Below are 21663 nucleotides of genomic sequence, written 5' to 3'. Positions count from 1 at the left end.
GATAGCTCATACCACCTCCCTGCAGAGAGCCTCATGGTATATTGCTGCATGAAGGCCCAACTTTATAAGGTTTAAATTTATTCACAAATTACAGGACAACCTTGCAGTTATTAAAAAAAAAAAAAATAGGCTATATGAATCCAGAATTATACTTGCACTTTCTACAGATAAAACAATATGTTTCTGAATATCTCTGAATTTATTATGACTAATATTACATAGATATTTATTAGGTATGAGGTTTTTTAATTTTAAAAACGAGACTATTTCCTAGCCCGGTAATCCCAAAAGAAATTAGTCAGCCCTCAAAACAATGCTTAAAAAGAAAATGGACTCAAAATGCTTATAGAAAATGGTAGTATCGTATCCCTCTTTCAATGAGTATCTTAAATAAATCTCTTAAATACATAACACCTCTTCCGTTGAAGAATGTAAACAAGATTAAGTAAAGCGTAGTTAAGGGCTGACGAAGTTATATCAAACATAAACTTAAAAAGTGACATGCCAAGAGCACCATTAAACTATTGTACCCACGAAATAAAACGGGCAAACGATCAAATCCCCTAGAGGGGGGAAGCCAATCTCCCCATTTCTACAAACCCTTTCAGTAAGGGAGTCAAGATACAATACGTTTGGAACTAATCTCATCAGAACAGAATGAAAATTCTAAATTTGATCAAACCGAAGTTGCATTCTGAGTTCAGTGTAGAACGTACCCGTGCAATTCCCGTTCCATTTAAAATTAATCATCCTTTATCCGCCTGGTCTTACGGCTCTAATTCGATAAGATTATTTTTCTCTCCTTTGAGATGCTGGTGTGAAGATTCTCATTTTCTTGGCAACTGTCTCTGCGCCTTAGTTTATTTCGCCGTCTGCTTTTGAATGAATCTTTGTCTTTTCTTCTTATTTTATCTTTTTAAAATACATTCGCTTTCATGTTATAAATTTTATGATAAGCACTGAAATAAAAAAAATCCAAGACTTAAAAAATCATAAATGTGATGCTTAATTAAAGACATCGAACACTTTACGATTATGCAAAGAAATTATGTAATGATCATTTGAAATACCACTCTTTAACGAAAATATAACATTGCTACACACTTCAGTGAAACAGGTTCTAAATCACCGAATATTTTAGCTGCTGCTAAATTTTCTGTGCAACTCAAGATCTCAAATGTAACTACATCTTCGAACTTGCTCTACATGTAAATTATTGATGTTTATGTAAGAATTTCCTTCAAATATTCTATGGCTTGGGTGGCAGTCAGGCATTTATATTGAAGACCTTCAATTTCCTTGGAGAGGAAAGTTTGAGATAAGTATCCTACGGTACAACTGGCCTCTTCTGTTTCTCTTCAAAGTGACACTTTTTCATGGCTTGCCTTGAGTTTTATCTGGACATAGACCATCTGGCAAAACAAACAACGATCTAGCTTCTGGCCCATTGTGAAATCGTATGAGAGAGAGAGAGAGAGAGAGAGAGAGAGAGAGAGAGAGAGAGAGAGAGAGAGAGAGAGAGAGAGACTGGGTGGCGGGTGGGGGTCAGGCCTCGGAATTCAAATGAAAACTGGTCGTCACCGATTGGCATTTAGTATTCATGGGTTTACGGCACTTTTCCGAAATCTAACGGAGAAAGTAATCGGAGTGGGCTTCCTAAAAAGATATGGAGGGTGTTTACTTGACTTTCTTTCGATTCATAATAAATGTCTCTTTATGTTATCCCGTTTGTACGCAGAATTTTGAAGATTGAATTTTTCATTGCCATTTTGGAAAATTCTTCCATTTTTTTTATCTATTTATTTTATTTTTTTATATAAATGTTGATCATGTTTTTAACACCAATAATAATACCACTCATGTTTTTAACACCAATAATAATCATGGCATTCATCACGATGATCAAATATGAAATGCTAAGTTTTGTCATAATCATGGCATTCATCACGAGAAACTCTTGAACCAACCTCCCTTATCACGAACTCGAATTATGAAATCCAGCCAGAGAAATCTCTTACGACGCTGAGCAAGTTGCTGGAAATAAGAAGGAGAGTTAAAGGTGCCGGAAGAGAGCGGAATGTAACAGAAATAAGGAATAAAGGCATTCACGAAAACGAGCAGAAAAACAATAGAATGAATGATACAAAGGAGAGCTGAAAGCATGCAGGCCTAGACAGTAAACAGATATGAAAAGAATGCAAACAATCGATATGGACATGTGTCATTATTGAATGAATGATGAACGGTTGAGTTAATATAGGATGAATGAATGATCGGATAAACAATTATGTGATATTTTAAATTACGTGAAACAGAATGAACATTGAATTATGTAATGAACGGGCACGATGTAGTAGAATGAATAAATGAACATTCCCGTTGGATATTTAGGTCTATAATTCACTGGTTCATTTCTCCGTACTGGGCTGCTTTCCTCACTGGAGTCATTGTGCTGTTAGCGTTCTGCTCTTCGAACTATGGTTACGATCAATCAATAATATAATAATAATAAAGTTAAGTATATCTTAGTTTTACCAGACCACTGAGCTGATTAACAGCTCTCCTAGGGCTGGCCCGAAGGATTAGATTTTTTAAGAGGTTAGGAACCAATTGGTTTCTTAGCAACGGGACCTACAGCTAAATGAATTTCTAACCACCAGAAATAAATTCCTCTCATTCCGCATTGGCAGCCGCAGGAAGCGAATTCGGGCTGCAAGATTGGTAGTCGAGTACGGAACCAACTAGTCCAGTGAGAAAATAATGATACTAATATAATAAAATGGATGAAAACAAATAAAAGAACAATCATTATGACATACGTGACTAGACAGGGAATGAAAACCCGTGATAAGCTAATGGATTGGAATGAAGAGGCGAGAATGAGAGACATGCAATAATAATAATAATGGAACTTGCAATTACGAATGATATGCACTGAAAAGATCAGAAATGAATGAAATATATAATTAACAATTTTAATATGTCGCAAGTGCGCGAGCTCACGAGCAGAACAAGTGAAAGGAAAGCAGAGCAGTGTTGCCGTTGTATCCGCATAAAGTTTCCGCAAGCGCTTAGTTACGTTTTTCAAGCCATGCTTGTTTACTTTTGGCCTTTTATACGAAAACAAATAAAACGAAATTCTCACCTTACTCGGTAAACTAAATTATTTAATTTCCTAACTGTGAACAATGTTTCATCCGAGTCTGTCACTGATATGTGTAATATCTGAACCAATGTGTTCGTCACTGTTTGACCATATAATTATGCACTGTTCCTCGGCTTCATTATTAACATTTTGAGGTTGTGTCGCATATTATAACACTATTGTCTGCATTGATGTGTTCATCACTATCTGACGATATAATCATGCACTGTTCCTCGTCATCATTATTAACATTTTGAGGCTGCGTCACATAATATAACACTATTGTCTTACTCATTTTCACTGTTTTTTTTTTCATCATCAGCTTCGTCTGAAGACGAGTAATCTTCAGTAAAAAAGGCTTTTAATATGTGAATCATATGAATCCACTGATTCATTGTCGTCCTAAGTTTCACAAATTTCAACTTCAGTCGGAAAATTGCAGATTTCTGGGGAAAAAAATTCTATATATAATCACGCGATTTGCGGCCACTCATGTTTTCTTCGTTTATAGGCCATCTGCTGTATATGGTCACTATAAAGTATCGAACGGGATAAAACAATGAACTCATATGCATGATAATGGATTGGCAATCTGGGAAGATAGAATACTCAGTCCGCATAATTATGGTTGCCACTTGATCTTTACGAGTTTTGCAGAGATGCAAGTATATATAATATTAGAAGTTTCGTAGGGAAAAACTCTCTATCACGAGAGTATATATAATGTTCTAAAGGGTCCACAATAATACAAAGTGTAAAAAGTCCGTGTATAATTTTGAAGACTTTACAGAAAGCTTTCGAACCCTTTCCCTGGGTTCATCTTCAGTCTAAGATGAACCCAGGGAGAGTTCGAAAGCTTTCTGTAAAGTCTTCAAAAATTTTCATAGACGTTTCATAGACAATGAAGTTTCATTGTCTATGAAACGTGAGCTCCAAAGATATATTTTTGAAACTCTGGACGTTACCTTTGTACATAGCAAATTAATCAAAAGCGAAAATTCTGGCACTGAAAATCCTTCGTTGAAAACACTGAGTATCGCACTTCTTTAGCGTATTACCTACTAGCGATAAAAACTGTATGCCCATAGTAGATTGTGGAGGTTATTGATCACTTGTTTACTGCACCTATTCGTAGGATATGATGATCATGAACTTCGCACACAGGGATTTGAACGATTTAGATCAGTTTCATTATGCTTAAGGTATATTACTAATATATATATTATATATATATATATATATATATATCTATATATATATATATATGTGTGTGTGTGTGTGTGTGTGTGGTGTGTGTATGTATGTTATATACACATAACATGTAATATTAATACATATATATACATAATATATATATTATGTATGTGTGTGTGTGGTGGTGTGGTGGTTTTTATGGGTTGTGTTATGTATGTCTATATACACATATACATGTATATATACATATATATACATATATTATATATATATATAATTATAATATATATTCATAACATATATATATTATATCTATATATATAAATATATTCATACATCATATATTATAATTATAATATATATATATATGTATTATATACTATTTATATACATTACATACATATATTACTCACTGTATATATAAACGTACATATATATACTAGTAGTATATTACAGATATGCATATGAGAAGTATTATTTTTTTCCTTTCTTATTTTTCCCAGATATATTTACAGATAAGTTTGTAATAAGCATAACAGCATTTATGTATCACTACATAACTCATTAAATCATATAGGAAATAATTTTATAATATATTAACAGTTTGATGTACATTAGTCATATCACCGTCATATTCTGATAAGAGTCTTATCTTTTATAATATTGTATTTGAATGAGAAATTGTTTAAAAGTAAAAAAATATTGCAATTTGTATATGATAAATTTACATGAATGTGCCATGAAGAAATTGCTGCTGAAAATGCAGATGTGAAATCCGCATCGGCATACAAACTAGGATAGCTGTCCCGTAGACTTTTTAATCCGCATAGCAGACGAAAATTCCGCACTTCGGCAACACTGAAGCAGAGTTCTTGATAGTTCAAGTCACTGAACAGAAAGAAACCACCTTTAAAGAGAAGGGTCGTTTAGGGGGCAATTTTAACATCAAATACGAACTCTTTCAATAATTTCGATCCCAAAAAAATGGCTTTTATTAAATGATAATATATCTAATTTTACTATTTTCATTTATCAATACTGGCTACAATGCCACTGGAGTTTATGATGCAAAATACACTTATTCTTTCATAAACTGACTGACGGAATGAAGATATTTTCACAAGCAATTGCCAGCAACTCCAAACGAACTTGTTTGAAACATACAGAAGCGTCTAACCTAATGATTAATACTGGAATATCTTAAAAAAACGAATCATACACTAGTAACTAAAGCAAAATATTTCCTTAATACTGATAACGAGCTATGGGGACAAGTCGCCAAAACCATGGTTTCGATGCCTGGGCAAAATTATAACCAGTTTACAAATAAATGGACCCATTTTCATGTAACATGCGGTCTTGGGTCAGTACAAAATTTAAGGCCTTGTTACTGTGCCATCTCAGGCCATAATATTATATAAAGAATATTCAAGATAATGTAAAACAGACACGTGAGGCATGAACCACACAAAGGTAAAATAAGTATCTTACAACTACTTTAAAGTAAAACAGAAAAGCATAGTAGTAATACTGAACATAAGAATAACAATGTTACCTGGAAGAAAATGGAAAAAGCAAGCTATTTTATTGCTGCTAAAAGAAGTGCAACAAGTATTATCCCACGCATTTGCATCACAACGGTAATTATCCACCTGGATACAATAATCCATCGGGATTACCCAAGTTTACGTTCTACATGGAAGTTTGGGTCGGTCGGTTTACACAGGATACGGAGATCTTACAGTGAAATAGTTACAAATCTTAACACACACACACACACACACACACATTATATATATATATATATATATATATATATATATATATATATATACATACATATTAAATATACATATACATACATACACACACACACAGTATACACTCAAACACCTTAACTTCCCAAAATAGCACCAAGGCTTGAAAACAAACTCTTGAGAGCATGCATTCCGGCTAACTGAATGAACCAGTGGGCATACTTATAAAAATGCATCAGCCTAAATGATTATACCTTTACATCTGTCATGCCAACACCGCTGTATGCAAATGAAGAGAGAAACGCGAGGGAAATAAAACGATAATTTCCGTTTAAGAGATCATGATCATCAATTAAGATGTAATTTGAATCTAGAAAACCAACGTTCATAAACGTCATTAATTAAGCAGTCTCTTTCTACAAGCAAGGTGCCTCGAGTTAAGAAATTAAAGTGGCGTGAAATTCTTATTCCCCTGATAACAGCCGTACCGGCCTTTTCTTCACACACGACACGAACGTGTTCGCTTTCCTCTTTGAAGCCGAAGGCCTAATTGCTATTGAAACCTAGACAGAGCGAGAAGATTGGAAATTATTACCAAACTGGATTAACAACACCGCGTTCCCCGTACGGGAGATTGTCTACCACAGAATAGGCTAATATGGCCATACATATGGAAATGAAAGGCAATATTGCAACGGAGAGCGACCGAAGAGAATTGCAGGAGAAGCAAACTCAGAATGTAACAACGCATTCAGCACTATTACTTGAGCCTCCAAAGTAAAAGAATAAGATACTATAAACCATGGTTCGAGGATGATCAAATATTCGCAGAACTGCTCGTGCTCTGAACCATACGAAATCTTTGTAGGTTGACTGATCCTTGCGTAGATAATGATTCACGTCCAGTGTATCAGTTTTCCAAATTGTATTAATAAAACCTAAGTTAATAATACATTAATGTACCATATACTTCACCCATCACAATTGGCTGAACACCTAGTTCCGAATATGTGATTATTTCTTAAGTACAAAAATTCTTAACGGAACACGCCCCCTAAGCACCACGTTTTCGTCTTAAACACTACACCAGTGAATATGTACGCTATTTCAAAACCCATAATCCTCTAACAGAACAGAACAGAATATAGAATTTAGGCCAAAGGCTAAGCACTGGGACCTATAATTGACAGTAGAAGGTTTGAAAGATGTAACAGGAGGACAACCTAGTAGTTGCACTATGAAACAATTGTTAGAAGAGGGTGGAAAGTCTGATGGAAGAAAGGGAATATGAACGGAGGTACAGTAAAAGGAATGAGAGAGGTTGAAGGTAGTGGCTGAAGGAACACTGCAAACAGCCTTAAGTAATGCCTACAGCGCACCGCATGAAGTGCACTGACAGCGCTGCCCCCTACGGGCATAATCTTCAAATGACTTTAGCTGTGAATTATGCCCTTGGTAGTTAGATGGACGTAGTAACCTCATCCCAGACTACTTGCTAAGAACATGAGGAAATTGGCAAATGCATCTGCCTCGGCCAGGAATCGAAGTTGGGCCTTTGGATTAGATACAGTGATAAACAGACAACTTAACAACTGAGGTCTCCAGACAGGAAGAAAGTTGATAGTTATTTTGCCAGCTCGTAACACTGTCCATCCGCCTGTAGTGTTTTTGTATGGTAACACTGCGTCCGGGCTTTAGATAGTTACATTCAGCTTACATTCAACGATTATAATAATATCCTATTTCGAATATTCGCATACAGTAAATTATTAAAACACATTTCAGTTGCAAATGTACACCCAGATATCCTTTTATTTACCTAAAACTTACACATAGCGTAACTATCTATAGCCCGGGACGCAGTGTTACCATACAAAAACACCACAGGCGGATGGACAGATGAAAAAAAAACAGAGTATAATTATGAAGTTTTGTCACTTGTACACGCGAAACTTTTCTATGCTCACAAATATTAAACCACAAAAAAACCATTAATATCGAAATCACTATCCCTTGGGAATAATTTACACCCAAGGAGAATTATAATTGATAAATGCATCTACCAGGTCAGGATCTGATCCTGGGCCTTCGATTTATATACAGTGATAGATAGTCGACTTGACTATTCGGAATCAGAACTAAGAGACTGGGGATCTGGAGATGAGTGGAGAATCGGGGAAGTGAAAGCTCTGAGAAGCTGGGAGTGGCCGAATTCCACAAATTCCTCTTGTGCCGCACGGCGTTGGTGGCGACGATGATACATACATACGTATACTTACCGGGTTAAAAGCCACAATAATGTATATGGTACTGTATTTTTCCCAAATACAAAAAAACAAAAAGGTTAAAAACAGGTACGTACATACAGACATATATATAATTTAAATAATTTTACGTATATTCCTGTGGAGGCTACACACATGCAAAGGGCATGAGAATGAAGAGTAATCAAAAGGCCCATATTCTGAACGTCTCATCCTAAGACCCGATTTGGGTCAGGAAGAAAACAGGGACAGGAGGGGAGATTTAGAAGAGGGACAGAACACTCGATTGTTTCAAAGGACAAACCGACACCCCCTTCCCCCTCTCCAAACAACCCCCCCAACCCCTTCACGACTGGATAAATCAAGATTCATGTCCTTATCCCATCTGATATCCAATTATGCCAATTTAAACTTTAATGGGATTGGCCCAGGCACACGAGGAGTGACTTAGGAAGATTCTGATAATCGTTTCCGAGTCAGCTTTCCCCCCCCACCCATCCTCCCCCTCCCCCCTCCAATAACTCTCTCAGAAATGGGGTAAATCTCTTGAAATCACCAATAACTCTCTCTCTCTCTCTCTCTCTCTCTCTCTCTCTCTCTCTCTCTCTCTCAAAACTGGAAATCTTTTGAAATCACCAATAACTCTCTTTCTGAAAACTGATGATCTGAAATCAAAACAAAATCCTTTCTCTCTCTCTCTCTCTCTCTCTCTCTCTCTCTCTCTCTCTCTCTCTCTCTCATCATTCTTCTTCCTGACCCCGTACCACTAACTGGGTTACTAAAAGGCAGCACGGAAAACCGGATCTCTTTCAGGAGATGTTTACTCAAAACCTTCAGGGGGAAGCTTCAGGGAGGAAATGAAGAGATAAAAGAAAAAAATATAACGAAAAATAAATGGGAGAAAAACACGAAAAACAACCAAAACTATTCCCAGCTATGCCAGGTCGTCTTTTGATTGTTTTATAAAATGATTTATACCAGAATCTGAATTTCAGTCTTGAGATTACTTTCATTAAAGAAACAAAACGTGTTCATCCAATAAGGTCATGTCATTGAAAAAGAAATCTTTCATGCATTCTTTTGCTCACAAAAAATGGCATAACAACAAAACATAGATTAGTATATACAGCATCAAATGAAACAAAATGAGAAATATATATAAAATATGAACGAAAAATCAAATGTTATAGTTGAGATGGGTTTCTGCTCAAGGGTCTTATCAAAATTCAGGTTATCTCGAGGAGATAAAACTCAAAAGTTTCAAAGAAAATAACAATAACACCGTGACCAATGAACTGAAGATGAAATCACAGGAAATCTGCTCTCTAGAAAGAGCTCTCGAGATCCTGCTGATCTCTCATTACGAAAATAACAGATAATGAGAGTCACGCTCGTTCCCAGAACCTCTGTTTTGAATTAAATGTATCTTGACAGAAACCTTAGCTTGGATTTTACCCTTTCAATAATAACAATGTCAACAATGCTAGCGGAGCATAGATCCTCATCTCTAGACTTGCTGGGAAAGTGGAAGGCTGTCTCCACCCTCTCCAAAAGATAAAATGGCGTAAGGAATAATAATACTAATGCTAAAATTATATAAAGGCCGAAAGGAAATTTCTAATGCCTTCAAAAGCCATCTGAGTGACCGCCTTAAAATTCATCGAATTTTATGCAGAAACGTAACAGTAGAATTGCGTCATAACAAAAGCTAAAATCAGAACTTCCATTCAATTACCCCTCTGATCAAGCTGCTGGTAAAATTAATCTTATTTTATTGCAGAACTCATTTTCATGACTGGTTTCCATCGTGCCTACCGAGGTGTAGACACAAATATATACAGGCAGATATACTAATGCGCAACACACACACACAAAAGCATACACGTCCCGTTTCTACAACTCCTATGCTGAAAGTAAACGCCTGTTGCGTAGTGTACAGTCGGATTTCGTAACAGCCTGGTTGTTGGTAATGCAAGTCGTGTCATCTGTAGTGTTGTTCAGAAAACCGCGGATTCTGGTCGTGAAATTTATATGATAATTTTGACTTCAGTGCTGCTTCGACGTTGTTAATCAGGATGACGTAGTTCTCAAACTTAGGCAAATGGGAGTTCGAGGATCATGTCTTTGTATCAACATTGAATTTTTAACTAATAGACTGCAGACAGTAGTTGCTTGGTGGGCATTATAGTATATAAATCTACGGTGTTCCTCAAAACAGTGTTCTTGGTCTACTACTACAATGAATATACATGGTATGTGGTTTGGTCTAGGAAAAAAGTTGATTGGTTAGGCAAATGAAGCTATTTATTAGTAGTGATCTCATCTGATTCTAGTCCTGTGGTTACAGTTTGTCGTAAAAGATTTAACTAAAACTGGCGCGTGGTGAAAACTAGGGAACAAAGCTGAACAGTAACAAAAATCGAAGTATTAGTCTAGAGCACTGGCTCCCCAAGCGCACATCTTTTCACCGGAAATGTGACGATGGCTGCAGGTAGATAATTCAGAATTTTAGCTGACATTCTTTACTGTAAATTCACTTCTGAGAAGCACATCTGCCCCACCTCTTCTTCAGTTGCTGAGGAAATAGCCATACTCATATGTCTTTCACGGATTTTGAAGAACTGTCAATCGTAAAATCTGTTTTAAAAGTGTTCGAGTTTGGTTTTCAGTAGCACACTCGCAACTGACATCACTGTGGATACCACTTGACTTCCGGTATATTTATCACCGAGCTTTCTTTTGATTTATTGCACCATCATCCCATTACCTTCTTACGCATATTTTACGATATTTTTCTTAATTCTAACGAAGACTGCAACGATCCAACACAGTTAATATACCACACATGTACTCATTTCAAACAACCATTGCCTATTCGTTTGGAGCTTCAAACGTTTAAACTGATCTCTTTTCGTAGTTTGAGTTGCTATAACTATTATGATTTTTCTTTGCTGTTTATTTACTTTTATATTCCTTTTCCTTGCCCGGCTGATTTCCCTATGAGAGAGAACCCTTGTGGTTGTGGCTTCCAGCTTTGCCAACGAGGGTTGGACCTCACTACTAGTACACACACACACACATATATTTATATATACATATATATATATATATATATATATATATATAATATCAAATTGATTTAATACAAAATGAAGTAATTGCCGTGGAATTCATGGTAAAACACCAACGAAAAACCAGAGAGAGAGAGAGAGAGAGAGAGAGAGAGAGAGAGAGAGAGAGAGAGAGAGAGAGAGAGAGCTATTAAAGTGGTGTTTGTTGTTGTGTAGCGTCCAAAAATCTCGAAACCAGCGCCTGTTTCAACACATTGCGGGTCCCGAGGTCGAGATTTGCATTGTGGTGGGCGTAACGCCCATATGGGCGTCTCGATACGCCTGTTAATATTTAGGCAGATGGACGGGTCCAGGAATACGAAGTTCAACAATAGAACTCAGAAAATAACGTCCACTGATTGGTCATTAGGTTTCCGGGGCATCTGTTCTTCAAACAAAAACTTTGACAAGTCAACAGTCTTTTCGGGTCATAAATTCGAAGAGAGGACTCCTAACGGGAAACGAAGTCTTAGGCTTACAATTAAAATAAGAGGACCTTTGGCATGTCAGCAGGCTTTCTAGTTAATAATTGAGAAATCAACACCTCTGACGAGTGGAGTCGTTCAAGGAAAGATTTCAATGTCAAGAACATATTAGAGATTGAGAAGCAAGATAACAGATGTTCTGGGTCATAAATTAAAAGGACAATGGTCTTTTAAGTTCAATGGGCATTAAGGGCACCAATAAGAGAATAGGAGTTTTAGCAGCGCAGTTGGTTAATTAAACAACTGCCGGAATTAATTGCAGACAGGTAATAAGGGAGACTATAAAAGTTGTAAGGTTGAACATTTTGACTAAATAGATATTAATGGCATAAACTAATGCTAAAATCCAGTAAGATTATGGAAAGCATGACAAAAATTTCCAATTTTATTTCCTGCAAGCGGACGAACTCCGATCGATAACAGCAGACTAAATTGAGCGCCTGAAGTAACGGAAAACATTACGAGAAAAACAGTCAATACAACATTAAAGATCAAAGCCGATACAAGTGCCAAATTAAGAGAGGAGGCTTTGATGGGTCCATGTAGATGTTTATGTGTCCAATAAAATTCCCCCCCAAAAAAGGAAGGCCTTCTTTTGAGTCGAACGTCATTCACCATAGGCGTGAAAGAGTCGGACTTTTGGCCGCATTGTGCGCTCCCAGAAAATGCGTTTACGTAATGAATGCGATGCTGTGGGCAGAAAGTCTACAATAACTGTCTCTTTGTTCGTCTGGACAAATAAAGATGATGACCTTTGTTCAATACAAGCAGTTACCATACAAACATACAGATAAACATGCCTATACATACATTCATATATAGTTATATTTATATATATAATACACGCACGCACACACACACACATATATATATTATATTATTATATATATTATATATATATATATATATATATATATATATATATATATAATAAAAGGAGCCCATAAAAAACACCAAAATGTAGAGAGTAAAGTACTATATTTCAGAGACTGCTGTCTCTCTCTTCATATACCTGAAGAGAGAGACAGCAGTCTCTGAAATATAGTACTTTTCTCTCTACATTTTGGTGTTTTTATGGGCTCCTTTTATTAGATGGAATTCTGTTGTTACAGAACATTTTTACCAGTCATATATATATATATATATATATATATATATATATATATATATATATATATACATATTTTATATACATGGGTAGTAGGCATCTTTCACTTTTCACTTTGCCAGCATACAATCCAATCCCAGGTTCGATTCCCAAGTGAGCCGTAATGCTTTGGACAAATTCCGTTCAAGCCCATGATACCCTTGTTTAACTTGAACAGTGCTTATGTATTTTCTAAACAATTCGAACGGGGTGAATACCCTACTCTACAAAAATGGCTGAGGACCAAGATGGTAACAGCTTCAGGAGAGAAAAAATAAATAAAAATAAAAAAGAATAATAAAAAAAGGAGCTTGTAGGCGAGATATGACTTTAAAATGCAGTTGCGTTATGTTAAGACATGCACTGAGGGAGAAAGAGAAATCTCAAGGCAAAGCAATATAATGATCAACTCGATATTGGTCAGATCGCGATCATATATTTTTAGCATCGAATTCCACGATTGGGAAAGACAGCGCAGAAATACTTTGTAGGAAAATCTGCAATTATGCTGTCGGTTGTCACAGTCTGTGGTTACACCATGAAGGAGAAAAGGGGGTGATGAATCTTAAGGAGCTCAAAAATCCTATACTATTTTATACACCGGCATTGTTTAAATCTTGGGTATTAACTGAATGTAATCGAAATTTATCATTAAGTGCCCAAATGTCAATGACCGTCCTTATGATTTATGGCTGTTAAGTTTATGAATGAGTTCCGAGACGGCCAACTTTAAGTGTCTGAAGATAAATGAAAAAAGAAAAAGACGGTCCATGGAAAAATAAAATAAAATACCTTTTCTCTGTGAAGTGTTCGACAAACGTGAGTTTTATTTCTTCACTTCACTGATGTGATTCATGGCTAACTGATTATTATCAACCATTTCAAGTATTTATTTAGCAGTTATTTAAGACCTCAACATTTCATCATCGGGATCTAACTCTCCTGGATACTGAACTTTAATATCTCTTAGTTTTAATTTACAGGCGTTAATAACGATTTAGTTTACATCTCATGACCTTCGCCAGTATTTTACAACAAGCTTTGCTGCGTGTTTATTCATGTAGAGATAAAGTGAATGAATAATGATTTAAAAATGATGAGGATATATTAATTTCAAAATAACGGCAATGCACGACAATACCGGTGATAAAACATTCTCTTCTGAGAGGGACACAATAGGCAAAGAATTATCAATGCCGTTGAATGACCAAAACGAAAATAAAAGGCTGTCGTCATTAGGGAATCATGCACAGAAGTTCGCCTCGTCAAAAATGATAGAATTTCGATGAACTGAATGAAAGGAGGTTATCTGATAAAAAAAGAAAAAAAAAACAGTTCCACTTGGTATTTAACTTTACACATACATAAGAAAAAGTAAACGAAAAACATAAAATGAACTGGGAATGAATTTTATTGTATGAAACTTATGAAGGACCTCATAGAAACAATACATGCTCCCTCGGGAAGACAAAACTCCACTCCATTATGCCTCCTTAGGCTTTAGGCTTAGAGGGAATAAATCCGGTAACAAAAGAGAAGATGAAAGCTTATCTATAAACGTCAGTGTCTGTGTGTCTTATACAACAGGTATGTTTATATCATACTATGTCTCTTTACTTATTCGTATTTTTTATTTTTATTAAACTTAGCTATTTCTCCTAATAGGAATTGGTAGCTCCACAGAAATGAAAAAGGCAACGGTCATCACCACATCAGTGCTTTCACTTCTGAGCCATGGATCAGTTCACACAAAGAAAACTTCCAAATTCCACAACAGTTGCCACTACATACATCTAGACAGGAGGCTCATCGGCGGAGCATCGAACTGCACTGTACCCTTCATCTGAATCCTCAGGCACCCTCCTCTCCTCACCCCTCGGAACTACTGCCCTTTCTTTCCAATAAATCTTCCACATCAATATTTCTATGGAAGGATCCACTCAAAATACTCATGATCCATCTTATCACTAAGCAAAAAACTGCCTTTTTCCTTTCATCCGCATTCAACAACCACACTTCACTTCCATAAAGGAGAGCAAACTTAACAATCCTTTAATACTTTCCATCCTTGACTTCCATAGAAGATAATTCTCTTACCAATCAATTGTTCTGTGATTCACTTCTTTTCTCATATCGACCGCCACCCAAAATACATTTACGAAATAACTGCTTCCATTCCTCCACAATCAAAATTTCATTGCTTTATCTTCTCTATTTCCGCTGATCCTCATAATCCCACTCTTGCTCATATCTACTTTCAACTTTCTCCCTTTGCAAACTTCACCCACATTCTATTCATCAGCCCTTTTCCTGTCCCACAGCTCTACGCCCACGTATAATTTTCTTTCTCTAGAAATCAAGTAGATGTTCCAGTGAGATTATATATATATATATGCAGAAGCCAGGTACTATGTCGTACCTCTAAGTAAATGGGGATACAATCCACAATGAAGTAAATTTCTCTTGTAGTTTAAAAATATAAATATCTTGTAAAGGATTAAAGCTTTCGACCATCAACTGTGGTCTTGTTCACTAAAGTGTGATATGTAACCTCAAGGAACTGACAAGTAAGAGCACAAACATTTGAAAAAACAACGGTTAGGTAACAAGCTAGTTCAAATTATGAATGATCAGGCGGTTGAGCCCTCGTTCTTTCCAGAATTCGTCTTGATCTTCGTGGGGGAATGTTTCTATTGTCAACTGCTTGTTCTATGGTGGTTGGGCGGTTTGATGGAGAAATGACCTGAGTGGAGTAAACAGGAGAGGAAGCAGCATCGTTATTGGCACATATATTTCTAAAGTTTGAAATTTTCCCTTTCCTACATATCTCCTCACAAATAGCTGTATTTTCTGTATGCCAGTATTTCCTGCAAAAGGTCTCGTTTAGTGAAATTAACGCCCTTCTACTACTCGTCTCAAAGTCCGGTCGTTACATGCAAAAACAACCTGTACCTTTAAAATTTATTGCTGGTTTTTCTCCCATGTATGTTGCGCAATTGCACTGTATGAACTTCCCCTTCTGCAAGCAGCAACGTGTTCTTCCCTTCTCTTATCAATGGAACGTCCGCTTTCTCCCACGTAACATTCATTGCAATCACTACAAGGTATTACATATACTCCTACATTCTCTCTATTACCCGGGTTATTTTTAATGAGTTTCTTCTTGATTGTACTGTTGTACTGAAAAACTACGTTGAAGCCGTTTCTTTTTTCCTTAAGCTGTCTAGAAAATTTATTAAGTTCTCTATTATAAGGAAGAGCAAGAGATGCCTTAAAATCTGCCTTTTCAGTTATAAAATGAGGGGCGTAAAACATCGATCCTAGCTTTAGATAGAGACTGTAGTATAAAAAACTTTGGGTAACACAGTTTAGTAAAACTATCTACCAAGAAATTTATTTCGGCGTCAATGAACTGGGGATCACATATTCGGTATGGTTATGCAGGGACTCTTTTGAAGGAGATCCGTTTCCCAGATACAAGAGAGACTTTTTGGAGGACCAAGTGAAGCAAGCAAAGTTCAAACGCGAGGAAATTCTTTTGGAAATTAGACACAGGAAAAATAACCTACGGCAAGAAATCTACAAAAGGAGAACAGATATCAACTTTGACTGGATTGTTAATTGTGCAGGTGAGGTAGCTTCGCAAAAGTCATTGGCACATAAAGCTCAGCTAGATGGGAAGCTTAGAAATTTATGTAGGCACTCTGTTTGGAATCTTGCTTTTAATCAGGATAATATCAAAATACTTGCGGACTGTGAGCTAGAATGAGGATTAGTAAAATACTTCTTAGCCTAGGTCTCAATTTTTCTCTGGGCACTGAGGATATTGATTTCATTAGAGGTATTGGTAGCATCAATCAATTTAACTACAAGCATACAGGAGTAAACGTAGATTTTATTAAAGGCATGTTGCTTCATAGTTTTGAGAAGAAGGTAGATCATTTACCACGACGTTTCAACTTGGCATTAGATAGATTGAAGAAGAATTCAAGTATTAAAATTTTAAAAGCAGACAAAGGAGGCTGTGTAGTGGTTATGAATAAGAACGATTACCTGATCAAGGCACACAGGCTCTTAAACGATAGTAACACATACCTAAAAGTAACAAAACCCCCTTGCATTAGCGATTTGCAGTCTGAATTTAACAAGAAAATAAAAGCCATAGTTAGCAGTGGTGTGGAAAAAGAAACCAGAAATATAGTCTGAGTAAGCTAGCGAGAAAACTGCCGTCTTTTAGTTATTTTTACGGAACTCCCAAGATTCACAAGGAGGGGTGTCCTTTAAGGCCCATTGTCGCTAGCTGCAACAATCCTCAGTCGGATTTGTCATCATGGTTAGCGGATGTTTTGGGGAAATTAATAGGGACAATTTCGAAATCTCACATTAAGCACAGTATGGATTTTATGGATCAAATCAAGGAAAAGAATTATATAGGTACTATGTACAGTCTAGATATAGTTTCTTTATTCACGAATGTACCACTGAGTTTCGTGCTCGACAACTTGAAGAAATTAGCCTCGATAATATTTTTCAAGCCACCTATGCACATAGATAAATTTTGTCATTTGATTAACATTTGCGTTGAATCTACAATTTTTGAGTTTAATGGTTCGTTCTATCAACAAAAATCCGGGGTCTCGATGGGCTCACCTCTCTCCCCTATATTGGCTAACTTATGTATGGAATTTTTCGAAAAGGTTTACGTTGACACTCTACCGGAAGACATCAAGCCTGAAATTTGGGTTAGGTATGTAGATGATGTTTTTATTGTTTATAGACACGGCGAGGAAGCCTTTCATAGGTTTTTAGAGTTGCTAAATGGTTTTTTGCCCTCTATTAAATTTACAGTGGAAAAGGAAATGGAAAATAGGCTTCCCTTTCTAGATATGGTAGTTCATAGAGACACAGTGAGTAGTGACTTTAAATTCAGCGTGTATAGGAAGAACACCCACACAAACACCTATATTCATTACTTTTCATATCATGAACCGAAAGTAAAGCACAACGTTTTAACCAATTTGTTTTTTCGAGCATACCGAATATGTGATCCCAGTTCATTGACGCCGAAATAAATTTCTTGGTAGATAGTTTTACTAAACTGTGTTACCCAAAGTTTTTTATACTACAGTCTCTATCTAAAGCTAGATCGATGTTTTACGCCCCTCATGATATAACTGAAAAGGCAGATTTTAAGGCATCTCTTGCTCTTCCTTATAATAGAGAACTTAATAAATTTTCTAGACAGCTTAAAGGAAAAAAGAACGGCTTCAACGTAGTTTTCCAGTACAACAGTACAATCAAGAAGAAACTCATTAAAAATAACCCGGGTAATAGAGAGAATGTAGGAGTATATGTAATACCTTGTAGTGATTGCAATGAATGTTACGTGGGAGAAAGCGGACGTTCCATTGATAAGAGAAGGGAAGAACACGTTGTTGCTTGCAGAAGGGGAAGTTCATACAGTGCAATTGCGCAACATACATGGGAGAAAACCACACAATAAATTTTAAAGGTACAAAGGTTGTTTTTGCATGTAAACGACCGGACTTTGAGACGAGTAGTAGAAGGGGCGTTAATTTCACTAAACGAGGACCTTTGCAGGAAATACTGGCATTACAGAAAATACAGCTATTTGTGAGGAGATAGTAGGAAAGGGAAAATTTCAAACTTTAGAAATATATGTGCCAATACGATGCTGCTTCCTCTCCTGTTTCTACTCCACTCAGGTCATTTCTCCATCAAACCGCCCAACCACCATAGAACAAGCAGTTGACAATAGAAACATTCCCCCACGAAGATCAAGACGAATTCTGGAAAGAACGAGGGCTCAACCGCCTGATCATTCATAATTTGAACTAGCTTGTTACCTAACCGTTGTTTTTTCAATGTTTGTGCTCTTACTTGTCAGTTCCTTGAGGTTACATATCACACTTTAGTGAACAAGACCACAGTTGATGGTCGAAAGCTTTAATCCTTTACAAGATATTTATATTTTAAACTACAAGAGAAATTTACTTCACTGTGGATTGTATCCCCATATATAATATATATATATATAGATCTATATATATATATATATATATACTATATATATATATAGATAATATATATATATAAAATCTATGTAGATAATATATATAGATTTATGTGTATGTATGTATTACGTGTGTCTACGTACACAAGTACATAAACACATATAACATATATGTATATGTTGTAAAATCATACATGTATCAGTATTTATATGTGCTTAAATCATATTTTTCATAATTTTTGTGAAATCCTCTTCACAAGGGGAAATGTTAACAATCAAAGACGGAAAATGTGGATATAGATTTTTTTTAACTGTGAAAGAAAAACCTGATACCAGGAGCAAATATCAAATATACAATATATATATATATATATATATATATATATATATATATATATATATATATATATATATATATATATATATATATATATATATATATAGTATATATATATATATATATATATATATATATATATATATTACATATTTGATATTTGCTCTAGTATCAGGTATTTCTTTCACAGTTAAAAAATCTATATCCACATTTTGCGTCTTTGATTGTTAACATTTCCCCTTGTGAAGAGGATTTCAAAAATTAATGATTTATGCACATATAAATACATGCATACATGTATGTATACAACATATACATATATGTTATATGTGTGTATGTACTTGTGTACGTAGACCCACGTAATACATACATGCACATATAAATCTATATATATATATACTATATATATATTGCAGATAGAGAATATGATATTACAGAGCTCAGTCTTTGCATTACAAAACCAAATACCCCATGATGTCAAAACTAAGCCCAAATGTAAATAACTTATCAGCTGCGTCCTATCTACAACATGTAACGTACATTATGTACATTAATTGTTCAAGTTCACTGCTCCCGATTGTTTATAAGTTATCGGTAAAATTTACCAGTATATTATCAATCACTGCCAGCATAGTATATATACCTTTACTGTCAAAAATAAATGCATTGTGCTTTAATACACATGGACTCGAATTATAAAAAATGATACATCATTCGAAAGGCACTGTGGCAAATAAATTTACAAATGTGAACAATGCACGTATGGCTGACCCAAATATCACATTATTCATTAAAATAAAGAAACTGGCTTTATTTTAGCATGAAATTCCAAATGACTGCAACTATGCGAACTCTCCACAAGTAAGTGAGTCAATATAAATTTAGAAACATAACCGATCACATGCACAAATAAGGGAAATAAATTCAAATCTAAAAGATACATAACAAAACTGTAGTATCATAATATGTGCACAAATTATCAACACTTATGTGAAACACTTGTAAAAGCTTAAATAGAACATGTAAATATACCGAGTAATATTCATAGCATGTAATTATGAATATCCGGAAGCCTATATTCACACTGTTAAAAAAGTGCAAATGAACCCCTGACCCACAACATAACAAATTTTAAAATCAAATATGATCTTGACTCCAGAGTTATCTCAAAATCAAATCATCTCTTCCTTGAGATATGGCCCACACATGACCAAAACTGTATTGAAATTAACCATAAATATTTTGAGATATTTATTAAACAGGTAAACTTTTCAGGAACTTGTTTATATATCTTGCGTTCAGGCAGAGAGAAAAAGATAGTTTGTTGAGGGAACAGAAAACAGAAACAACCATACACGCAGATAAACAAATATACATACATACATACATACATAAATATATATATACATACACACACACGAAGAAAGTCACACAACCGCTCACTTGCTGAACGCAGCCAGCGAGCAAACCACAGGAAACTCTAAAGGCGCCACTCACCTTGGAGCATCGTTCACGAGGGCGAGCTTTCCGAAGTCGTCGCCTTCGTGCAGCGTATGAACGACGCCCTTGCCGTGAATGGCCACGTTGACGGATCCCTTCAAGATGATGTACCATGATTTACCCTCGGTCCCCTGCTGGAACACTGCCGAGGAAAAAAAAAGCTAGAATTAGATAGAGAAAAGCAGACGAGAGAGAGAAGAGAGAGAGAGAGAGAGAGAGAGAGAGAGAGGTTTCTTAGTATCACTTATTAACAGGAGGAAGCGTTTTTTTAGCGCATAAATAATTAAAAGGGCATTCAAATTACAAAGCAAATGAGAATAAAGGAATAAAAAATTAAAAAGGTAATAAAGGAGTAAAAGAAAAGAATTAAAAAGGGCATTCGAATAATGAAGCAAAGGGGAATGAAGGAATAAAAATTAAGAGGTAACAAAAGAGTAAAAAGAAAGCAAATAAAAGTGAAAGCATTAAGAAAGTAGAGAAAACCAGAAGGACTATGGAAAAGTAGAATGAAAGAATTAAAGAAGAATGAAAGCTAATAAACTCAGAAAGAATGGAAAGGAGATCTAAGAAATATCATGAAATAAAATAAACAATAAAACTAAGAATGAAAAGAATTCATAGGAAAGCAAGAAATACCAATAAAAAGAAGACCAAGAAAAGAAAAGGGAAGGAAATAAAAAAATCGAAGAA

The 21663-nt window shown here is 35.6% G+C and overlaps 1 protein-coding gene across 9 annotated transcripts in view; it reads right to left on the bottom strand.

Moving 5' to 3' along the window:
- LOC135201449 (rap guanine nucleotide exchange factor 4-like) overlaps nucleotides 1–21663 on the bottom strand; it is a 725795-nt gene that overhangs the window by 29595 nt on the left and 674537 nt on the right. For all 9 annotated transcript variants that reach the window (XM_064230397.1, XM_064230399.1, XM_064230398.1 and 6 more), the window contains one exon: nucleotides 20971–21115. In XM_064230397.1, the coding sequence (XP_064086467.1) occupies nucleotides 20971–21115 (145 nt within the window). The remainder of the gene's footprint in view (nucleotides 1–20970; nucleotides 21116–21663) is intronic.

The sequence above is a fragment of the Macrobrachium nipponense genome, chromosome 28 (assembly GCF_015104395.2).
Source record: "Macrobrachium nipponense isolate FS-2020 chromosome 28, ASM1510439v2, whole genome shotgun sequence".
In the NCBI taxonomy this organism is placed as follows: Eukaryota; Metazoa; Arthropoda; class Malacostraca; order Decapoda; family Palaemonidae; genus Macrobrachium; species Macrobrachium nipponense.
The sequence above is the reverse complement of the archived record's forward strand: the minus strand, read 5'-3'. Positions and strand labels throughout refer to the sequence as shown.